The 22469-nt window shown below is 55.9% G+C and overlaps 1 protein-coding gene across 5 annotated transcripts in view; it reads left to right on the top strand.

Annotated features, from left to right (window-relative positions):
* Nucleotides 1–22164, top strand: part of LOC116598777 (actin-85C-like) — a 33031-nt gene extending 10867 nt beyond the window's left edge. For 3 of the 5 annotated variants that reach the window (XM_032358099.1, XM_032358097.1, XM_032358098.1), the window contains 7 exons: nt 1877–2005; nt 5002–5112; nt 8925–9009; nt 12462–12623; nt 14383–14571; nt 16656–16837; nt 21727–22160. In XM_032358099.1, coding sequence (XP_032213990.1) covers nt 1877–2005; nt 5002–5112; nt 8925–9009; nt 12462–12623; nt 14383–14571; nt 16656–16837; nt 21727–21870 — 1002 coding nt within the window. In that variant the 3' untranslated portion in view covers nt 21871–22160. Of the gene's footprint in view, nt 1–1876; nt 2006–5001; nt 5113–8924; nt 9010–12461; nt 12624–14382; nt 14572–16655; nt 16838–21726 lie in introns of all 5 variants that reach the window. The other 2 variants (XM_032358100.1, XM_032358101.1) reach the window with 2 other exon arrangements.
* Nucleotides 22165–22469: the final 305 nt, after the last annotated feature.

Genomic DNA, 22469 nt, shown 5'->3' with positions numbered 1-22469 from the left:
AGGGCCCACCCCTGGCCCGCGCTGCGACTCTCAGGCTGGGACCGCCCCCCATCAACCACCCCCAACAGATGCTGCCGACCCCGGCACTAGGGGCAGACTGGGAGGTGGGAGGAGGGGCAGGTGGTCTTTGCTGGTTTCCTGCCCCTCCCCCAGCTCCGCCTCCTCTGACCTCTCCCTGCTACTCTGTGTTCTCCGCCTCACGATCCTGGGGTCCTAGTCTCCGCGCGCCTCAGAGTCTCCCCCGTTGGCTCGTTCAGGCTCCCCGCGTTGTGTCACCAAAGCCGCACCGTCAGTCCCTCTGTTTGCAATCCTTGGCGTGGCACCTCTTGCCCCGGCAGGTGCGGTCATTTGCTCTGCGGGACGAAAGCTGGCTGTGGCGCCACAGCCCCGGGCGAGGAAAAGCTCCTGTTCCCTGTGCGGGAAGCGGGAGGCAGGGTTAGGCGCGAGAGAGGTTACGCACATGGTGAAGCATAAGGTCTCAGGGAGAAAGACCAGATTCCTCGCCGGGGTAGACACGGGTGACCACAGTGGATTTCCAGTGCAGAAAGTGACCCACCTGGACCTCGGGGCCCAGGGTTGTCTGGCTTTGGGTCCTACGAACCCCTCGGCTGCCGCCCTCCCAGGCCTTTGGGCCGGCCCCTGGGCAGCAGGAGGTGAGTTTCTGTCTCCAAGGGGAGTCCGCGTGTGACGGGACGCTCCGGGGCACTCACGGCTCCACGGCCCCTCCCGTGCCCTTCGGTCCCGTGGCAGGCTGGACGTGAGACCCCTCCAGGGAGCCCCGCGGCCACAGAGAGGCAGGCCCTCAGGCCGCCGCGAGCCCAGAAAATGTCCGAGGCAGGCCGGCAGGGATGGCCCTTCACGCCAGCCTGTCCTTTCTTGTTACAAAACGCATTCCCATCGGCAGCCTCCTTGAGTCTTGAGTCGCACCCCGACAGGCAGGAGACGGAGCTCGGAGCAGGCCTGGGCCTCCTGGCTAGTGCTTCTCCCCCAGCCCAAACCCTTCTGCCTAAAAGACGAAACCGCACCCTGAGAGGTCGGTGCACCTGAGCTGTGGCGGCCTCCAAAATGCGCCCTGAAACCCATCCCACCCGAGAGCAGCGCAGGACCGCAGCCCGAGGCCGAGGCCACGCTCCCTGCGGGACGCTCTTTGCCCACAGCTGAGCACGGCAGGGACGCCCTGACAGACGCCTTTCTAGGGAATGTGGGGGTCCTTGCAGGAGTGACCGGTTAGCATCCCCAGCGGCTAACCCTCACAGCCTTTTAGAACACACACCCCACACCCTCTCCTGAGCCCGGGCTCGGACGTGCCCCAGGCCCGGCAGGCACCCTCCGCCTTTCCCCTCACACAGGCATGTTCCGGCTAGGATCCGCCCTTTCCATCCTGGGCTGGTGTCTGCTTCTTGGTCAACACAGACTTACACACGGCCCGATGGTCACACCCCTGCTGAGGATGGAATAAGTGGTTTCCTCGGCATTGAAAGCCGCTCGGTCCCTCTTCCTCAAGAATCACGAAGTCAGTGAACCCGTAGACCCTCCCCCTGCCAATTTTCCAGAGCACGTGTAGAAGCTGGTGTCCCTCCCGACCCCTTCCCATACTCTGTAGCCTCCCCGCCGCCCCCAGGTGACGCACCCGCAAGCAGACAAGGTGAGTGTCCTCAGGAGCTCTCCTACCTTGCAGATCATTTGCTAAAACCTCTTAGCGGCATCTTGAAATTGTGTTCAGGCTTGAGGCCACGGCAGCCAGTGCTGTGACCTGGAACGGTCCCGCAGTGGGACATCAGGGCTCTGAGGCCACATGCACATGCACCAGCGCAGGGGAGCCGAGTGGAGGGGAGCTGCCCTTGACAGCCCATCGGTCCTGGCCTGTGTCTTTCAGAATCTGTTGGTGGGGATGGAAGGGGAAGACTGGTTCATCGGCGACGAGGCTCAGAAAAGGCGACGGGAGCTTAACCTGCAGCGTCCTGTCTCGCGGGCGACCGTCGCGAACTGGGACAACATGGAGAAGGTGGGCTCAGCTTCCGTGGCGGGGGATGAGCTCCAGGACGTTCAGTGGCGTTCCCACTGCCCCGGAACCTGGGGAGGCAGGTGTCCCGGCCTCCGGAGCTCTCCGTCCCCGCAGACACTACATCACGCTCCTGACGACACGGGTTGTGGCGTCAGACCCCTGAGCCTGAATCCTGTCTCTGTGACTTACTCTCTGTCATTTCGGAAAAGGAACCCTCCTCCCTGGCCCTGTGTTTCCTTATCTGTAAGAAAGGGTCTAATTCTTCCTTGTGCGTCACACGCGCGCGAGGATTGTAGGAATGATGGACAGGAATCCCTACTCCACACCACACCCAGGACGGCCGTTTAAAAACAGCAACAATAGAAAATGACAAGTGGCGGCCTCGGGACCTTGTGTGTGGCTGGTGGGAATGTAAAATGGTGCAGCCTCTGTGGGGCACCATATGGTGGTTCTTCCAAAAGTTAAAGGACTGAAAACAAGGATGGGAAGAGACATCTTCACACCCATGGTCAGTGCGGCGGTACTCACCACAGCCAAGACACGGGAACGAGTCAGGCGGCCATTGGCAGACGGACGGGTGAGCAAAATGTGCTGGATACGTACGGCGGACTATCACTCAGCCTTGAAAAGGAAGGACGTTTGGACACCGGCGACAGCATGGCTGGACCTCGACACGACGCTCCGTGAAATAAGCCCGACAAAAAAAGGACAAGCGCCGCGCGATCCCACCCTTAGTCGGCAGATTCACAGAAACAGAAAGCAGGCGGTGGGTGCCAGGGGCTGGGGGTGCGGGGATGGGGGGTTAGGGTTTAAGGGGGACAGAGTTCTAGTTGAGGACAATAAAAAAATTCTGGAGACGGGAGGTGGCAACGGCTGCATGGCCATGTGAAGTGCTTCATGCTGCTGAAGTGTACACTTTCTTAAATGGTTAGATCGACCAGTTTTATGGTGTGTGTATTTTACTGTAAGAATAAAATGCCTTAGTCCAGCACAGAACACATGTAATGAGTGTGGCTATTTGGACGACTCTGTCTCAGGATCGGAAGGTTCTGATTTGGGTCTCCGTATATGGTTGATGCTGCACGCTCCCTGGGAAGAGAGATTAACTTTCTGTGCCTCATAACAAGCCATCCTGAAACTCAGAGGCTTAAAACACTGATGGCCGCCTAGTACCTCTCATGGTTGCTGTGGGTCAGGAATCTGGCAGTAGCTCCGTTGGGTGGTTCTGGCTTGGGGGTCCCTCGTGAGGCAGCAGTCAGGGGTCGCATGGGACCACACCATCCGAAGGCTCGACTGGGGTTGGAGGAGACGTGACCAAGGCGGCGTCCTGTGCAGCCAGCAAGGTAGTACTTCCTGGGGACCCTCAGCAGGGCCGCTTGAATGTCCTCACAGCCTGGTGGTTGGCCTCCCACAGAGGGAACAATCAAGTCGGTGCGGCTGTGGGCCGCAGCCCTGAAGGCCACATGCCCTCGCTTCTGCCGTACTCTCTAGGTGACACAAGCCAGCCCTGGTTCGGCATGGGCAAGGTCTACCCCAGGCTGGATGCCGGGAGGCGTGTGGCCCTGGGGGCCATCTTGAAGGGTGGTTGTGGGAAGTTTCCTCCCAGATGCTCTTCCTATCTGCACAGCTGAGGTGGTGGCTGTGGCGTGGCCGCAGCCCTCCAGGAGTGTGTGGCAGGGGATGCAGAAACTGAAGTGGTGTAGACAGGTCTGGAGTGTGTAGCCCACCAGCTCGTGGGACCCCGGCCACCTGGGCTGCAGCTTCCACCCTTCCTTCCCCATCCTGTCCCATCACCGAGCCCTATAGAACGGACTTCCTGCGCTTCTTCAGCTGGTTCTGGCCCTTGGTTCGGTTCTTGCCCGAATACCAGGATCGTTGCAGCAGTCCACCCCGTGAGGCCGCTCCTCCTGCCTCACCCCTCAGTTCAGCCCCACACAGCCTGCTGAGTGCCCCTCCTCCATCTGATCCTGCCACACCCCTGCTCCTGTCCGTCCGCAGCTGGACGTCCAGCCACGACCTCACCCTCTGGCTTTTGCTGTTTGCCAGGCGCCATCTTGTTTGTGCCTCGTGGCCCGGCCCCAGGCCCCTCTTTCCTGAGATGCTCCCCCCGCCGGAACTTCCCCCAGGGAGGGTGTCCCTGACTTCTGTTTTCGATTCTTCATGGATACTCCCCCCAAGAGGCAGGCAGGACCTTTTTCCAGAATAACTAATCATAGCTTCTTGAACACCTACTGTGCGTCAAGCACTCTGCTGGGTGCTATGGCCTGAACTGTGTCCCCCAGTTTCCTCTGTTGGAGCCCTGACCCCCAGCACCTCAGAATGTGACCGCATTTGGAGATGGAGTCTTAAAAGATGCAATTAAAGTAAAATGAGGTCACTAGGACGGGACCTTATATGATCTGACCGGGGGTCCTTCTAAGAAAAGGACATTAGGACACAGATGCCCACAGAAGGACAACCCCGTGAGGACACAGGGAGAGGACAGCTGTCCACACACAAGGACAGAGGCTTCAGAGGACCTGGCCTGGCTGACTTCCCACCTCCGGTCCTGGGAGACAATAATTCCTATAGTTTAAGCTGCTCGGGCTGTGGTACTTGTCATGGCAACCACAGGAAACAAATGTCCTAGGCTTTCTACAGATGTCCTCATGATCCTCTAGGAGGAAGGGAACATTTTCCGTTTTAAAGATGAGGCAACGGCTCGTAAAGTCAAGTCGCTCATCTGGCGCACGCCTGGTGCCACGGTCCGCGCTGCCTGTCTTGGGGCTCGTGTCCGCACACCACTGTTTGCTCCCCTCCCTGCTCGAGGACGGTACACAGCGGAGGGTCTGTGTCCCGTCTGCAGCTGTGCTGTCTTTCCTGCCGTGAACCCCACAGTGAACCCCACAGTTATATCTGCTACTGCAGAAGCCGCTTGCAGTGTAGACAGGATCTGCCCCCTTGCAGGAGCTGGGCCGGGGCTCACTGAGACACCATGTCGCCTTCTCTTGCCGCAGATTTGGCATCACTCCTTCTACCAGGTGCTCTGCATCGCCCCCGAGCAGCATCCTCTGATGGTGACCGAGCCACCCTCAAACCCGATGTCCAGCAAGGAGAAGATGTCACAGGCAAGGGGCTGGGAGCTGGGCGGCAGGGCGGGGGAGGCAGCAGCTCTGGCCCCCTCCTGAGCCTCGGGATGCCCTCGGGGCGTCACCTCTCTGCTGAGCAAGAGGCAGACAGGGGACAGATCTTCCCCCTTTGACTTTAGCAGTGAGCTTGATGGCCACCATGGGAGAGTGCACCAAGGGGCAGCCGTGGGCGACGAGTTTAATGTGACTTGTTGGGTCAGACCCAACGGCTGGGCTGTGGCGGGGCAGTTCAAGTCCCGCTGCACAGACAGAGACACGGGCGTGTCTAGGAGCAAAAGTGTTAGGGCTGAGGCGCAGGGCAGTGGGCTGGGGGACCCACTGCCTCTGACCTCAAGGCCTGACCTCACAGCCTCACCCTGGGTCCTGCCCTGTGGGGGGCCTGCTCGGAGGTCCAACCCTGATTCGAGAGCTCCCAGCTTCCCCCTGGGCCCACTCTCCAGGAAGGGGGTTAGTGGTTAGCGTGGAGAGATTGACCAGGTTGAACTGGACTGAACTGGTTCTCAGAGGTCGTTAAGGACAGACTGGTGGAAAAAGGAAGGTGTCCCCCCGAAGGCTGCAGAGTCTTCCTTAGGGCTGGAGGGGGGTCCAGGTCCGGGGCGGGGGCTGTAGGGGCTGCTGCTGGCTGTCCAGGTTCCAGTTACAACTAATGAGGACATCCGTGAACTAATTAAGCAAACAGCAAGTTTCCACCACCTGGCCCAGAGCCCCTGGAGCCCAGTGGCATCTCCTGCAGTGAGCAGCGACCCCAAGGGCAGGCCAGGGCCCACGCTCCCGCCTGCACGTGGAGGAGGCATGCTCCGTGGCCCAGAAACAGAGCACCAGCAATCAGAGCACAGATGTGAGCTGTGCCTCATTTAAAACAAAGCCTGGAGGGGGCCGAGGAATCTTCCTCTGCACGCGGACGGGGAGATCACAGAAGTGGGCCACCGCTGGGCTCCACACGGACAGGGGCACAAAGCCCACGGCCTTGAAACGGCAGGAATCCGATCTGAGAACCCCATGTGCCCATCAGGGACCCAGTGAGCTGGGGGAACAAGAGAGAAGCAGGGTTGTCCCTAGCGGGAGGGGAATGTGTGGATCCCAAACTGTCTTAGGTTTCTCCAGAGAATCAGAATGGTGGGACACACCCCCCCACACACATACACACACACACACGCATGCACGCACACACGCACACACACAGACATAGAAAGAGACGTGGTCTACGGCATTGGTTCGTGTGGTTATGGAGACTGACAAGCCCCAGGATGTGCATGGGGAGTCAGCAGGCTGGAGCCCTCTGGTCTACTCTGATCTTCAACTGATTGGATGAGACCCACCCACCCCGGGGAGAGTAACTGGCGTGATGCAATCTGTCCATCTAAATGCTAATATTACTCCCAAACACCCTCATAGACACCCTCAGAATGACGACCGGCCGCATGTCTGGGATCCCCAGGCCTCCGTCAAACTGACACCTAAAATTCACCTCGCACGAAATACCGCACGGCCCACAGCCTGTCTCCGGCCCTTCCTCACCTCCCCTGGGCCCACTGCCTGCCTGCCTTTCTGCCCTCACTCTCTCTGAATTCACCCCCTAATTACATCAAGATCCCAGTAGGAAAGCAGAGGGACCCTCACATGGGGCCGTTCTGGGGAGACTTTATCGAAGAGATTACATACAAAGGCGAGCGTAAGTTTTAACACAGCGACGGGAGCTTGTGCAGAGTTCTGGGCCAGGAATGAGGAGCCGTTGTCCCCTAAACTTGGCAGAGCCACGAATGGTTCGGAGCCCCGAGAGGGCCTCTGCCAGGAGCTGTGGCCTTGGAGGGAGCAGCAGGGAGGGAGCAGGGACATCGCCCAGGGCAGGGGAGCCTCTGACTACAGCCCAGGGCAGAGAATGATCTGGAAAGGTGGGATGGAAGGCAGCCTCCCGCAGACTGAGAAGGGCAGGGCAGGCTTCTCCGGGAGTAAATCTGCATTAGCGGGAGGTCTGGGGCGAGTCCCAGCCGAGGAGCCGGGACGGAGCAGCCCGGGGTACAGGGAGGAGCCGGATTCTGGCCTCCACTCTCCCAGCCTGTGTGACCTTGGGCGGATTCCTCCCTGTGGTGTCTTAATTCATCAGAAGGATGGTAGATGAGTCGATGCCCTGGAGTGTGTGTCACCGTGCTCTGTGTCCCTCGAGCATGCAGTAGATGCTGTCTCAGTGCTCTCATCTGTAAGACGGAAGTCTGACCGCGGGATCCCCGAAGGCCCTTCCAAGCTCTGTGACCTCTGGCCTCAGGCCGGTGTGAATAGGCGGGAATCAGTCTCTGCATGAACACGTGTTTTTGCTTCTCGTGGGTAAACCCCCAAGCCCGCACAGGCAGCTACCCCCAGACATGAGCTCAGTGACCCCAGCAGCGAGTCGCACACCCAGGGGTAGACCAGCTCCGTGCAATATTGTCTGAGATGCTGTCTTTCCTGGGCTTCGGGGTCTTTGCTAGAGGGCAGCTGGTTCACTTCTTCAGCATCCCACACCCCGACCCCTTCCCTGCTGGTCCTGTCCCCGTCCAGGACCATGGTAGACCTGCCCTACTTGCCCCAGAACTGGGTACCGAACAATGAGGCCCAAGAGCCAATCCACAGGGATCCCTCCAAACCCAGCTAAGCACCCCGCTGGCTGTCCATCAGATCGCCCTGACAGCTCCAGCTGGCTGACACCTTGTCCCGACGTGTGACCCTTTGGTGGCCCCGCCTGACAGGCTTGGAGCTGTGCCTGACACTGTTTGCTGTTCAGTTGTCCGAGGGACTGTGTGTTGGTCCCCATCAAAAGAACCTTGAGGGGCGCCTGGGTGGCTCAGTGGGTTAAGCCTCTGCCTTCGGCTCAGGTCATGATCTCAGGGTCCTGGGATCGAGCCCCGCATCGGGCTCTCTGCTCAGCGGGGAGCCTGCTTCCCCCTCTCTCTCTGCTGCCTCTCTGCCTGCTTGTGATCTCTCTCTCTGTCTCTGTCAAATAAATAAATCAAATCAAAAAAAAAAAAAAAAGAAGGAGAAGAAGAAGAACTTTGAAGTCTTCTAGACCCCAGTGTCCCCACCTTGCGGAGAATCATTCCCTCATCAGCCAACCTCACGGAGGCAGTGCCCTGCCTACCACCCCTGCCACCTCCTCCCTAACATTCTTGTCCCCTGGTCTCCCGTGTGTACGGACAACATCCATACATAAGGGGGACGCCTTGGGCAGCCGAAGCAAGGATGTGTCCCCCCCGCCCGCGCCCTCGGCCCCGTGCGCAGTCAGTACCTAGGACAGCGTTCTGGACCAAGCTGTGTGTGGACTAAGCATCTGGTGCGCAGGTAACACACAGTAACGGAGAGCTTGCGGTCTGTATCATAAAACACGTAAATCATCCCATGTCTAAGTGTTGGGATTCGTGTAACGTCTGCTTATTGTCTAAGAGCAGAAAGAACAGAAGCCAGGAGGGGGCAATGTGGACTCCATAGAGGCACTGGGAGTTCAGCATCGTCCGCATCGTGATGACATGGTGGCCCAGAAGACGCTGGAAGCCCCTCAGTCCCGTGACAGTCTGTTAGGTCTGCCCCGTAGGGTCCCTGGGAAGGGTGCAAGCCCACATTACAGAATGGGAAACAGCGCCCCAGAGCTCCTGCGCCAGGCTGGGATGAAGGCCGGTCTGTGCCCTGACTCCGTGTCTGGCTCTCTGGGGGAGCCAGGTGCCCCTGCAGAGGGGCTCCGAGTGTCCTAGAACCAGGGGAAGACTCACCAGCTCTTCCGTACACTGGCCTGACCGCCACTGCTTCCCGTTCCTTCTCCACAGATCCTGTTTGAGACCTTCAACGTGCCCGCCCTGCACTTAGCCAACCAAGGAGTCCTGTCCCTCTATGCCTCCGGCCAGACCTCCGGTGAGTGGCCCTCTTGAAGCCCACGCCTGTCCCCTTCCTCCCTGCCAAATAATAAATAAAGAGAAGGGTCCGCAAGACACACCGTGCGCGGCCCTCCTCCCAACGGCCCTCCCTTCCTCCTGGAGAAGCCTTTTGTTTCCAGTCATTTCACATTGTTCCGGAACAGCTTCATCGAGGTGTCCTCGGTGTGCAGCTAAGTCCGAGTGACCAAGGCACGCAATGTGAGAACTTTCGACGTGTGGACACACTCATGCTGCCGTCAGATCAGTCAAGATAACAAAAGTATTTGACGCTCCTAGACGTTTCCCCCACTCCCCACGCTGCCCCGCTCCAATCTGTCCTCACACGAGTCTGCAAATTCTGGAATTTTGTACAAATGCTGTGGGGTATGTTCTCTTTCGTCTATGGCTTCCCCCTCCCCGAAATAATTCTTTGGAGATTCATTTGTGCTGCCATTTATATCAATGGTGCATTTTTTTGAATCGCCAAGCAATATACCATTGTGTGAATGCCCTGTACTTTGTAGATTCATTTACCTACGGATGGACATTTCGGTTCTTTCCAGTTGGGAGTTGCTATAAATAGCGCTGCTGTGGATATTTGCCTACAAGTCTTAGCATGGACATACGCTTTCATTTCACTTAGGTAAAAATACCTAGAAGCCAAATGATTGGGTCAGAATGGAGGAGTATTTGAACTTTTTAAAAAATCCACCAAGCTAGCTCCCAGCATGACTGCACACTCGGCTTGCGTTCCGCTAGCCTCGTGAGCGAGGCGTGGCCAGTCTTCTTCGTGGCAGCCTTTCTAGCAGGTACACAGGGCATCTCGCTGGGCTTTTGACCTGGAGGTCCCTGACAAGCAGGGGCAGGGAACGTGCCTTTGGGTGCTCATTTGCCACCCCCTTGTCTCCCTTGGTGCAGTGTCTGTTCAAATGTTTTGCCAGATTTTCACAAGTTCTTCATCTTTGTTTTTGTTTTTAGGATTTTATTTCCTTATTTATTTGAGAGCAAGAGAACGAGCGCCCGTGGGCGGGGGAGGGGACAACAGACTCCGTGCTCAGTGCAGGGCTCGATGCTCAGTCCCAGGACTGACCTGAGCTGAAATCAAGAGTCGGATGCTCAACCCGCTGAACGACCCAGAGGCCCCTGAGCTGTTCTGTTCATCCTTGAGTTTTGAGAATTCTTTGTGTATTCCCAGTACAAGTCCCTCACCAGGTATATGTTTTACAAAGACTTGCCCCTGGTCTCTGGCTTGGCTTTTCATTTTCTTCAGCATGTGCTTTGAAGAGTAGAAGTTTTTAATGTCACTAAAGTCCGATTTACCCCTTTGTGTGTGTGTGTGTGTGTGTATTATGCTTTTGGTATAATATCTAAGAAACACACGCTGAACCCAAAGCTTTTCTGCTATGATTTCTCTCAGTGTGGAATACAGATGTGTATATGGAATATGGTATGAATCGAGTGTTTTTCTGGTGCACATAGATGTCCGGTTGTTCCCACACTATTTGTTGAAAAGACCCTGCATTCTTCGCTGAATTATCTCCATGCATTTTGGGGAAAATCAGTTGTCCATATACATGTGGGTCTAGTTCTATACTCTGTTCTGTCCCATTGATTGATTTGTCTACCCGTAGGTTGATACCACATTGTCTTGATTACTGGAGCTTAATAAGTCTTAAAACAAGATAATAGTGTTATACCTTTTGTCTCTCTTTTTTTAAAATAACATTTTGACCATTCCAGGTTCCTAAATATAAATTTCAGAATCATTTTGTCAATTTCTACCAAAAAAGTATCTTTGGGTTTTGATCAGAATTTCACTGAATTTATAAATCAGCCTGGGGAAAACTGACATCTTAACAACATTGTGTCTCCTGAGTAATAAATTATGATAAAACTCCCAAGTTTTCTTAATTTCTCTTGGCAGTAGTTTGTGCTCACAGTGTAAAAGTTGTAGAAATCATTCGTTGGATTTGTTCTAAGTATTTCATAAATTTGATTCTATTATAAATGGTAACTTTATTTCAATTTCTAATTGTTCAGCCCAAGTATATAGAAGTATAATCGGCTTTTGTATACTGATATTGTATCCTGGCACCCTGACTAAACTCATTTACTAGTGCTGGTAGGATTTTCTGCTTAGGCAACCATGCCGTCTGTAATTTTACTTCTTTACTTCCAAACTGGGTGCCTTTTAGTGCGTGTGCGTGTGTGTGTGTGTGTGTGCGTGTGCGTGTGTGTTTCTTGCCCCATTGCTCTGGCGAGAATCTCCACTGCAACACTGAATCAAAGCGGTGGGAGCAGACATCCTTGTCTTGTTCCTGACCTCAGACGGAAGTCATTCATTCTCACTGAAAGACTGAGAACATTGACAGCTGTAGGTTTTTCACTGATGTCCACTATCAGTTGGAGGAAGTTACCCTGTGTTCCTAGTTTGATGAGAGTGTTTTTCTTTTTAAATCATGATTGGAGGTTGGATTTTGTCAAATGATGTTTTTCTGCCTCTGCTGATCAGATCATGTGGAACATTCCCTTTTCTTTCTTTACATGGTGAATTACATTAATTGATTTTTGAATATTAAAACAACCTTGCGGTCCTGAGATAAAACCAATTTGGTCATGACATGTTATCCTTTGCGTATATCTGCTAAAATTTTTTGAGTTTTGTCTCTGTGTTTACGAGGGATCTTGGTCTGCCATGTTCTCTCCTTGTGATGTCCTGTCTCTCGGGACCGCTGAGACCATCCTTTGTTGTTTGGTGCCCAGTATCTTGAAAACTATTGTTTCCTGTATTTCTGTTTTAGGTGTGTATGGGGGGGACCCACTCTTTGTTCCCTCCCTTAGCTAGATGAGGAAGTCTCCTTGACTCATTTTTGCTTCATTTTAAATGTGAAATCCTTGGTTACCAGATCCAGCACGGGAAAGAGGTCAGCCAGCCAGACCCCTGATCCGCTCTGGGTGGCGCCGCGAGTCACCATTTCCCACAAAGTGAAGCCTGGGTTTCCATGACCGCATCGCTTTTGGACTAGCACAGAGAGGTGTAGTTTGCTTTGCTGACCGAGACATGTGCCCCTCCCACTGCATCCAGACTCTTCTGTGACCCAGGTGCCACCCGGAGAGTCCCAGCTCCTGCATCGATACCCAGATTTTTAGGGAAAAGGCTGTTAAGAGCGGAACATTCTTCTTCCTCTTACCCTTTGGCAACTGCTGCTGATGTCTATATGTCTAGTTTAAGAAGAATATTTGCAGGTTTTCTGTCCAAAACAGCTGGTCCCTGGTCTGGTCTGGATAAGCTTTATCCTTGCACACTGCCCAACAGAAGAAAGTTTTCTCCCTAGGCCCTTTGCTTTCCCTCCAATGATTCCCCCTTTACCCTCTCTTCCTGCAGGCTTGACAATCGACAAGAGATGTCATGAACCCTGCATTATAATGCGGGTGTGTTCTCTTGTCTAGGAACAACTATTGAATCTGGAGAAGGAATGACATACTTTGTGCCCATCATTGATGGCTGTCCCCTGCATCAGTCGACCATCCAGATGGACATAGCGGGCCAAGACCTAACATTGTACCTCCTGCAACTATTGACAGACAGTGGGCACTCGCTGGTGAGCAGAGGTAGGGCGTTGCTCTTCTTGGCCAGGTGAACGGGTCCCTGGGGTGTAATATTGCCCGCTTGGCTTACTTAACCTGTAGCCCTCAACTTGCAAAGCTAAAGCTACTTAACCATGGTTCAAGTTTTACAAACAACTCCATTTAGTGATTGTGATGGTGATAGTGGTGATGGTGATGATGGTGTTGATGGTGACGGTGGTGATACTGGTGGTCATGAGGGTGAGGATGTGGTGATAATGGTGGTGGTGGCGGTGATGGTGATGGCGGTGATGGTGGTGATGAGGGTGACGATGTTGATGGTGACATAATGATGATGATGACTGGTTAAGCTTTACACAGTTCTTACTTTGTGCAAGACACTTGGCTGAACAAACACTTCACATACTACCTGTCATTGCTTCATGCTCTGACACCAGGAGGGGGATTAGTTATCTCCACTACAAGAGGAAGAGGCTTAGAAGAAGTAGGTGACTTCAACATCACATGACTAGCAGGTGCATCCCCTGGGAGATGAACCCAAGGACTCCAGATGAGGATGCGTCTGTTCCACTTTTCACCCGCTTCCTGCGCTAGGTTCCCAGACGTATAACTTGCGTGACACCCGTTCCCCACAAGCCTGCAGTGGTCTTCCCAGGCCAGAGGTCTGTGTCCAAAGCCACACAAAGTATGGAACGCTTCAGAACAGCAGCGATTAGAAGAAAGCAAGGGGAAGTGAGAAGGATCAGCCAGGACGAAGGCAAGCACGTTGTGGACAGCTCACACTTACCAAGATCCTATGTGCATTGTCTCATCCCGTCTGCACGGCCATCCTGGGAGAGGAGATTCATCCCAATCTTAGAGATGAGGAAAAGGAAGGCTAACAAGAGAGTGAACTTGCATAAAACCAAGCTTGGTAAATGGCAGAGGCAGGATTTCAACCTAGGTTCGTCTCACCAAAGCCCAGAGTAGGTGAGAGGAGGGACCGGCCAGGAGAGTGCAAGGTCCCAGAAGCCAGGGAGGGAGAGGGGAGCGGCCAGCAGCACCAGCTTCTGGAGGGAAAGAAGCCGAGGAAGACCTGAGGAGAGCGGCAGGTTCTGGAAGAAGGAAGGCAGGACAGGCGCAGACGGCCGGTTGAGGGGGAAAGGTGGGGGCCAACGCCGGGTGTCAGTGGGCTGAAGAATCGGGGGGGATTTCTAGGCAGGCAGGTGCTGGGAGCTCTGATCCAAATTCAAAAGTAGCGGTAGGCAAAATAGAAAACCGTAACACGGAAAGACATCGCAGGCTCTAAAACTCATGGTCAGCCAGCCAGAAGGTGGGAGGGTGTGACCTTCCAGATGTTTCCGAGTCAGGGGGCCTGGCCGGCTTGGGCGGTTGTCCACAGGAGGGGGCGGCTGGGCGCTGTTTGCAGCCGACCTTCCCAGCAGGTCGGCATGGGCGCGCCCACAACGGCCGGTACTTCAACAGATGCCAAGACTGGGTTTGATTTTCCAACGCCCTAAAAACACACACCCTACATGGTAGAAATCAACGTAGGATGCTGATGTTTCCCAAATGCTGGTGTCACACTTGAGGACCCTCTGATCCACCATTCTCGTCCACAGGCCTGGGCCCCAGCACACGGTACAGACCAAGAGCGGCTGGGGTCTGAGACAGACACGGGAATGAGCTCCGACGCTGGCGCCGCGTCCCCACCCGGAGGAGCCGAGTCTCCAGGAAGATGCTCCCTGGGGGACAGAATGCTCCTGCGAACCATCCTGGTCACGCCCTTTCCTGTCCCCCATAGGTGACTGGGAGTACATCCGGGACATAAAAGAAAAATGCTGCTACGTGGCTTCGGACTTCAAGAAGGAAAAAATGGAAGCCAGCTCTCCTTCCTACGCGCGGAAGTTTCAGCTGCCCGACGGCCAGGAGATCACCCTGGGGCCGGAGAAGTTCCTCTGCCCCGAAGGGCTTTTCCAGGCAGACCTCATGGGTGAGTGGAAAGAAGGGACCCGGGTGAGCCCAGACGCGGACTGCGGGGCCACCGGAAGGGGGACGCAGCCCAGCAGCCAGGAGCGACCGCTGCTCCGAGTACAAGGTGGAGCCCCTCTCAGAAGTGCTGGGACCTCCGCGGTCACTTACTAAGCATGTGCGCGTGCCTGTGACTTCGGCGGCCCCTGTTCGTGGGCTGGAGGCCTCCGTCCCCTCACATCTGACACCGTTCTGTTAGAGACGAGGAAACCCAGTGCAGAACACCGAACAGTTGTCAGGTGTCCCTGGGTCCTACGCGGGACTGCACGTGTCTTCCGTTACGTGTTAGTCCTACTCCCCCCTACTCACAAAATAATTTGAAACATATAAATGGAGACAGATCCGGAGAGCTGAAACCATAGATCTGGAAGGGACCTTCACACGTTTGGCTGATGGAGGGATTTTTTTTAAAATTCTGGTATAGTGAACATGCAGGGTTGTTGTGTTAGTTTTAGGCGTACAATACGCTGACCCGGTGATGCTAGACATCCGCTGGTGCTCCTGACGACAGGCGCACCCCTTCGTCCTCACCTCCCGCTTCCCCGTCCCCCGCTCACCTCCCCTCTGCGGACCATCCGCGAGTTCTCCGCAGCTAAGGGTCTGTTTCTTGGGTTGTCTCTCTGGTTTTTTTTTTTCCCCTCCCTTTGTTCATCTGTTTTGTTTCTTAAATTGCTCATTCATGTGAAATCACAGGATATGTGTCTTTCTCTGATTTATTTCACTTCGTCTTACACCTTCTAGCTGCATCCGTGTTGCTGCCAATAGCAAGATTTCTCTCCTTTTTATGTCTGAGTCGTAGTCCTTTGTGGATGCGCGCTTCCCCTTCTCTGCAGCTTGTTTACGACGGCCAGCCTGGGAAAGCCGCCGCACTGACCTGGACGGATTAAACGAGAACTCAGTTGGCTAAGTTCCCCGGCAGGCAGGCCAGGACGGGGGAAAAGTGATGGATTAGAAAATCCCCATTGACTGGGAAGATTTCCAGGTTGTCACGGAAAACCAAATATTTCTTGGAATCAATTTTTTTAAATAATTGCTGACATTTTATAAGAGACAGGGGGAATAAAAGGACTACGCCACTTCCTTGGGATGCGTGCCTTGTAAGGACATGACTTTTACACCTAGTGTGGGTGAGCAGGTGAAAAGCGCCCCTGCTTTTCCCGTTGGACTATGCAGGGGACAGAGGCTTCAAACATGGCACGTGCCCCCAAAACATTAAGTGGACCCATGCAACCGACACTGAAGGGAGTCCCTCCCCCACGGTGTGAATTCACATCCCCCGCCCCCCGCCCGAGTCTGGGTCGACCTCAGTGAGCAGAGACACAGCTGACACCTTGACAAGAGTGGAGTGTTTGTAGCCTGAGCTCGTGCTCGCTGGACCTGCCACGTCCTGGATGATTCCAGAAGACCCACCATTGCAGACTTCACCCCGAAGCTGCACAGTAGGTAGGCGCTATCCCACACGAGGAAATCAAGACACCCTGCCTCTGTCTCTCAGGGCTGCTGCTGTCAGAGCTGTGTTTGCATATATGGACTAATGATGAGTCTGGAAAGGGTGTTAAGTCGACACGTTGTGGCCATCATTCCGCAACAGACACAAACATCAGGTCCTTCTGCTGTAAGCCTGAAACTAATACAATGTTGGTGCCAATTATACCTCACTAAAAAGTTAATTTTTTTTTTAAGAAAAGGAGGAATCAGTATAATTCTTCAGGCCACCTGAGCAAGGACATCCATTCCTAAAGTAATCGATAGCATGGCATTAAAAGTAATAACCGCCAGTCGCATTCGGATGCACACCATGTCCGAGGACAGCAGAGAACGGATACTTAGTTACCCAGCTGCTGGCTGTTGAGGCCCAGGGTTGTGCCATGTTGTTGAAATCCGTTAGGGCCCTGGGGTCACGGTGCTGGTGTCCGCCCCACCCCCCACCCCCAGCTCAGTCTGCCCCTTCCTGGAGCCACGGAGGAATGAGCCGGAGGGTGCTGCGGGCTGGGCGCCCGGTCCCCACGCCTCTGCTTCCCCCTCCTGCCCCCACTGTCACTGCAGGGAGAAACAGCCTGGGCATCCACATGAAGGCCTTCCGGAGTGTCAGCTCCTGCAGCCCTGCCCTCTGGAAGATTCTCTTCGGCCACATGGTTCTGTCCGGCGGCACCGGCTGCTGTCCCGGCCTGCGCTTCCGGCTGCAGAGGGAAATAGCCGCCCTGGTCTCCCCCACCATCAACGTGAAGGTACGGTGCCCCCCCCCACCCCCACCGACCCTCCCTTTGGAGACTTCCTGGGTTCAGGCCACAGATATTTCTAGAATCCCAGTGTTCCTGGTGTGCCTGGCACGCGGGCGGGGGCTTGGGGAGGGATCCGTGAACCGAAGTCAGGAGAATCCGTGGCTTCCATTCCAGTCGGGGGAGGGAGCCGTAAGCAGGACCAGTCAACACGCTGGGAAGTGAGTGTGTTAGGAGAGGCTGTCAGCCGCGGGCTGGGGGGCCGCGAGGGGAGGAAGGGCGAGGGGTCAGAGTGGGTCTCCCCGAGATGCTTGAAGGCGCAGGGGAGACACGGGGATATCTGAGCCAGCTCTGTCGGGCCGAGGGAGCGGCCCCGGGGGCGGCCCAGGGCTCTGCTTCCAGAAAGAGGGGTCCGCAGGGCGTGGGGGGCTGAGAGCTGAGATGCTGCGTGAGGGTGGCTGGGTGGCCTCCGGGCTGACCGTGGGGGCGGGGCGGGCCGGCAGGTGCAGCTGCAAGGTGGGCCCGTGTTCCCGCGAGGGGCTCTAAGGCCAGGGAGACCCCAGGGAGGGACGTAGACCCGGAGGACCGGCTCAGGTGGCCAAGGCGGAGGGGAGGGAGGTGACGGTGCAGACACAGACGAGCTCTCAGGGCGGGCGCAAAAGGCCCAGAGTCTTGCCTTAAAGCTGGTCACCTGCGGGAGGAAAGCAGGGACCCCGCCCGGCTCTGCCCCTGCACGGGCTTCCCGCCCCGTCCTCCCGTGTGAATTGTTATCTATGTGTTTTGTTTTAAATTAACGGCCTGTATTTTTTAGGGAAGTGTTAGGTTTGCAGGTAAATGGAGTAGAAGGTGTTCCCATGTAGCTCCCACCCCCGCCCGCGGCATGCACCGTCTCCGCGGCTACACGCCTCTCGCCCGAGTTAGTTTGTCACAGCCGGCGAGCCGACAGCCACGCGTCACGGCCAGCTGGGGTCCGCAGCCGGCGGAAGGCTCCTCTCGGACTGTACACCCCGCAGGTGTGAGGGACGTGTGACGGCAGGTGTCCACGGTGACACGATGACCCCGAGTCCCTCCGTGCCCCGAGACCAGGACCATGTCTGCGCGGTCACCCCAGCCGGGCGCTGGGGTCCCCCGGTCCCTCGCTGTCCCCTCGCCGCGCTTTCTCCGGAATGTCGTGGGCGTGAATCCCACAGCGTGCAGGATTTTCAGACGGAGTTCTTCCCAACCCCATTTTCCAAAACTGCTTTTCTTTTTTCTTTTTTTCTCTTTAGGAAAGTAGCTCAGGGTGGTGGCAGAGAACATGTAAGCAAAGTCTGGGTCCCAGGTTTAGAATTTCCGGCCCCGTTCGCACAGTGAAGAGCGTACCTTCCCCTCTGTCCCCATAACTGGACCGAATCCGCTCTGGCACAAGCCCTGCCTGGCTGGCCGGGGCTGGAGGGACCGAGTCGCCCAGGCACTGTGGGCTCGATAATGGCCTCTCCCCCGTCAGCGACCCTGGGCCAAGGGCCGCCCTGCCCGCAGCTGTCCTCCAGCTTTGCTCTTTGCTCACTTCTGGCCTCACAGCCTCTGCCGCACACAGTGGCTCATCTCAGAGCTGGGCCTCGGGCCCCTGGACCAGCCGCATGGGTGCCCTTCCTGGGTGCTTCTGCGGCGGGCTCGTGGGAGCCCCTGGCAGGGAGACGGCAGCTCCCTCGTGCCCTGTGGCCGGTGCTCACGGCCCTCTTGCATCCTCCCTGGGGGGGCCGGTACGGGCGCGCAGCAGCCGGGGGGCAGGGGCTGAGCCGCTGTGCCGGAACTTCTGTCCCTTCAGACCCATCGACACCATTTCCCCGGACTCCACAGGACACTCTGCAACACCCTCCCCCCAGGGTCCAGAGGCAGGACGTGTGGACGGACTGAATCCCCTTCCCTGAGCTTCCCATCCCTGCCAGCCGGGATTTCAGATCTGCTCGCAGGCACGGCCCTCTCCAGGAGAACTTTCTGGCTCAGCCCTGCCCGAGCCGCACCTGCTCTCTGGCATCCTCTCCCTTCCTCCTCCGCCCCAGCCTGACTCGGTGGACCGGGGCGCACCGTGAGAGCAAGCCCAGAGCAGCCATCCTCGTTCCGGTGGCGTCTGTCCCTCCGTCCCCCCGGGGCAGGCAGTCACTGGAATGACGGACAAGAATCGGGAACCCCGAGGAAAGCAGACTCTCCCGCTGGAACAGGTGGACAGGAGCAAGCTCTCTTTCTTGCACGGTCTCGGGCCCCTTGTGCGGATAGCGTAGGACGCAGCCGCGCAGGGGAAACCACGGCCCACGCTCCTTCCTCCACACCGGCAGCCCCCGCCCGAAAGCTCGCTGCCGCCCGCGCTGCTGTGAGAGCAGTGTGCCCCACTGAGTGTGCGGTGTGCCTCACCTGAGCGTAGGCTGCAAAGACGTCCGTGATCTCGGCAACCTACCGCAGGCCTGCCTCGTCACCCCCGAAGCCCGCAGCCCCCTCACTCCTTTGCAGGCGACGTCTCCACCGTTCACCCCTCGGCCTCCCTGTGCGGGTCCTGCACCCGTCGTGTGCTGGTCACTGCCCTTCTCTTGGCTCTTGAGAGCACTCGGGGCTGTTGCCCACAGCGAGCCTTCACTGAATGCAAATGTCAAGTATGGCTCAGCCCAGAACAGAAGGAAAGGGAGAGTCACAGCCTGCCTTTGTGCAAAGCGACCTGACCCCCTCTGCTGTGGGAATTTGACCGCTCCCCTTCCCCTACAGCTGGGCTGAGCTGTGGACCAAGCTCTTCCATCCACCCCTCTTCTGAGTCCTCAGGAACCCCTCCCAGTACCCCCCAAACTTCTCGGCATGAGGCTGGAAGGTGCAACGGGCCCCCTTCACTGGGTTGAGACTCAGCTCCGCCACAGCCTCGTTCCCCCGCATCTGCACTCTCCGTGGAAGGGTCGGGAGGTAGAGCACGTGAAACCCTCCCTCTGAAGGAGAGAAAAACTCCGTCCCTAAAAGGAGCTCATCCTCCTTCAGAGAAGAGCTGGTTCCCACGAGGCCAACTTGGAAAATCATCAAACCTCCCAGCAACCAGGATCCTGCTCGAACGACATGCTTGGGATAAAACCTCAGTCGTGATTTCCCCTTATTTCTTTTGAATGGCTTTTCCCTTAGGATCCACTTCTAGATGTGGATTTCCTGAGCCAGAAATGTGTGCACAGCAAAAGCCTGTTGGAACCTACGGAGTAGCTGGGCTCTGGGCTGGTCGGCACAAGACAGACAGCGGCACACCCGTGTCTGCTCATCCTGGCATGGGGACAGAGGGCTGCTCTTTATTTATTTATTTACTTTGCCTTTTTGGAAATGGAAGGATAGTTGACCCACACGCCATGTTGACCCAGTGATGCTGAAAGTCTGTCTCTTGTGTTTGCTGTTACATTGTGTCAATGTTATGATCCCTATAGGCATGGCTGCCCCTGCTGCCATGCAGCCCTACCCCAGGGGTACTGACTCTGCACCCAGCCATCCTCACCTCGTGACTTATTCCTTGCCTAACTGGACACCTGGTCCTCCCTGTCTCCGCCCCCTGTTTTGCATGACGCCACGGTTTTTGAGAGACTCATCCCAACAGAAGGGATGGAAAGCAAATCATTGTTCTTACTTATTTCTGTAATGACTACTGAAGGTGACTCGTTCTGCAAATGTTTCCCAGCTGTTTGTGGTTTTTTTCCTCTTTTTCTTCTCTCTCTCTCTCTCCTCTATTTTTAAGCATATTATTGCTTATCTCAACCCTTTGGGCATTTTCCTGTTGGTTGGGTTGCGTTCTTCCAAATGCATAAACCACCCCCAGTTTTGGGCAGGCTTTGTTTGCTTTTGTGTGTGTGTCCAGAGAAGACACAGATGGAGTAGGTGACTCTTACAGGTGACAGCCTATTGGTAGCAGCAAAGACAGATGGGGACTCCGGGTGCCGGGGACTGGCTCTCTCCTCTACCCAATGCCTGACACTGAACGTGCTCTTTCCCCCCCTTCTGACACTTCCTTTTTTTTTTTTTTTTTCCCTTTAAAATGTCTGCAATATTTCTTTTCCTAACCACTAGCAACAAATGCCTCCCAGCTAGGCAGGGTCCTGTGGTGCGACAGAGCGAGAGTAACCGAACCTGATACCTTGTCCTCCGTCAAGCCATCCTCTAGCCAGACCCTGGGCTTTCCAAATCCTTGCTCCAAGTCCCTTTTCCCCACTGACTCTGCAGCCAGGTGTTTGCCTTGCTGTTTTAGAATAAGGCTGTTCGGGTGTGGGGTGTCTACATGCCTTTGGGAAAGTCTGTGAACGCAGGAGGACGGCACCTGTCTGTCCCTGAGCAGGTGGATTTAGCCTGGAGCCTCAGGGGTCCCACCTGGGGACGGGCGTGGTGATGTGTGGCTCCTCCCAGCACAGAGGGCTCTGGGCTTGGGTCGGATCCTGCTCTCCCAGAATCAAAGGCGTCAGTCCTCGCCGAGCCTGAGTATGAAGCGACAGGGATCTCCAGGTTCTTAGCTTTCCTGTGGGTTTTGTTGTGCTCCTCTGTATTTTCTAATTTTCCTGCAAAACACGTATGCCTTCCACATCGACTTTGAATAAGTTGAAGATGTGTCATGTGATTTGGAGTGAGTCTGAGAGCCAAGGGTCAGTCCTTTCTGCTCTTGCCTCTTTTATCCTGTAGTTTAAACCACAGGCAGACATGTGGGGACCGACCAGCGTCCTCGAGAATTGGCATAACCGGTATTTGCAGGGAGGGAAGAAATGACCACCCACTAGGTTCGCTCAGGGCTGCAGTTTTTTGCCCCAGATTTGGAGTAGTATTTTGATTCTGGCTTCTTCCCCTCTCTCCCCTCCCCCCACCCTTCCATCCCCCCTCCCCTCGCTCTCCCCCAACCCCTCGTCCTCTGCCCTGTCCAGGTGTCCAGCTGCCCCTCTTCCATACACAGCGCCTGGCTGGGCGGCTCCATCCTGTGCTCGCTGTCCACCTTCAAGGACATGTGGGTCACCAGCAAGGAGTACAAGGACATCGGTGCCTCTATCGTCAGGAGGAGAACCTTCTAATTTGTGGCTTTGTGTATCCCATCACTTGCCCCATCGATGCCAAGCCCAGGCTGAGCCCCAGCTTGGTTGAACTGATCAGAGCTCAGAACCAACTTGAACGTGGGGGGGCCCTTCCTCGCCAGACTTCCGTAGAAGTGGTCAATAAAGGACAGACGCTCTCTGTCTGGGCAAGGCTTGCAACATCTTGGGGCACTGACTCCGCTAACACAGGGTGGTGAAGGGGAGGGCATTTCTGGGGACCCCCTGGAGACCGGTCAGCACAGCTAAGTGTGTGACAGTAATGACTATCCCCCAGGCTCAGTGCCATAACCCAAAGCCTGTTCCCCCTCACGCTGCATGTCCACTGATGGCCAGCAGGGCTCTCTCCAGCATCATCCTCACTCCGGAATCCAGCCGGCAGAGCAGACACTGTCTGGAACATTGTCATTTACTGTGGGTGAGCATAAGAGTGCCCTGGTGGGCCTTCCATGGGCCACGAAATGCTCCAGCCAGACAGGGACACGGGGCACATCTGCTCAGTTAATTGGGCAGAACGAGTCACATAGCTCCAAACCACCTCAGGGACCAGGAGGCACCATCCCACACAGGAAGGACAGGGC

This window comes from Mustela erminea, chromosome 9, assembly GCF_009829155.1.
Source record: "Mustela erminea isolate mMusErm1 chromosome 9, mMusErm1.Pri, whole genome shotgun sequence".
Taxonomy (NCBI): Eukaryota; Metazoa; Chordata; class Mammalia; order Carnivora; family Mustelidae; genus Mustela; species Mustela erminea.
This window is presented reverse-complemented; position numbering and strand designations above follow the sequence as displayed.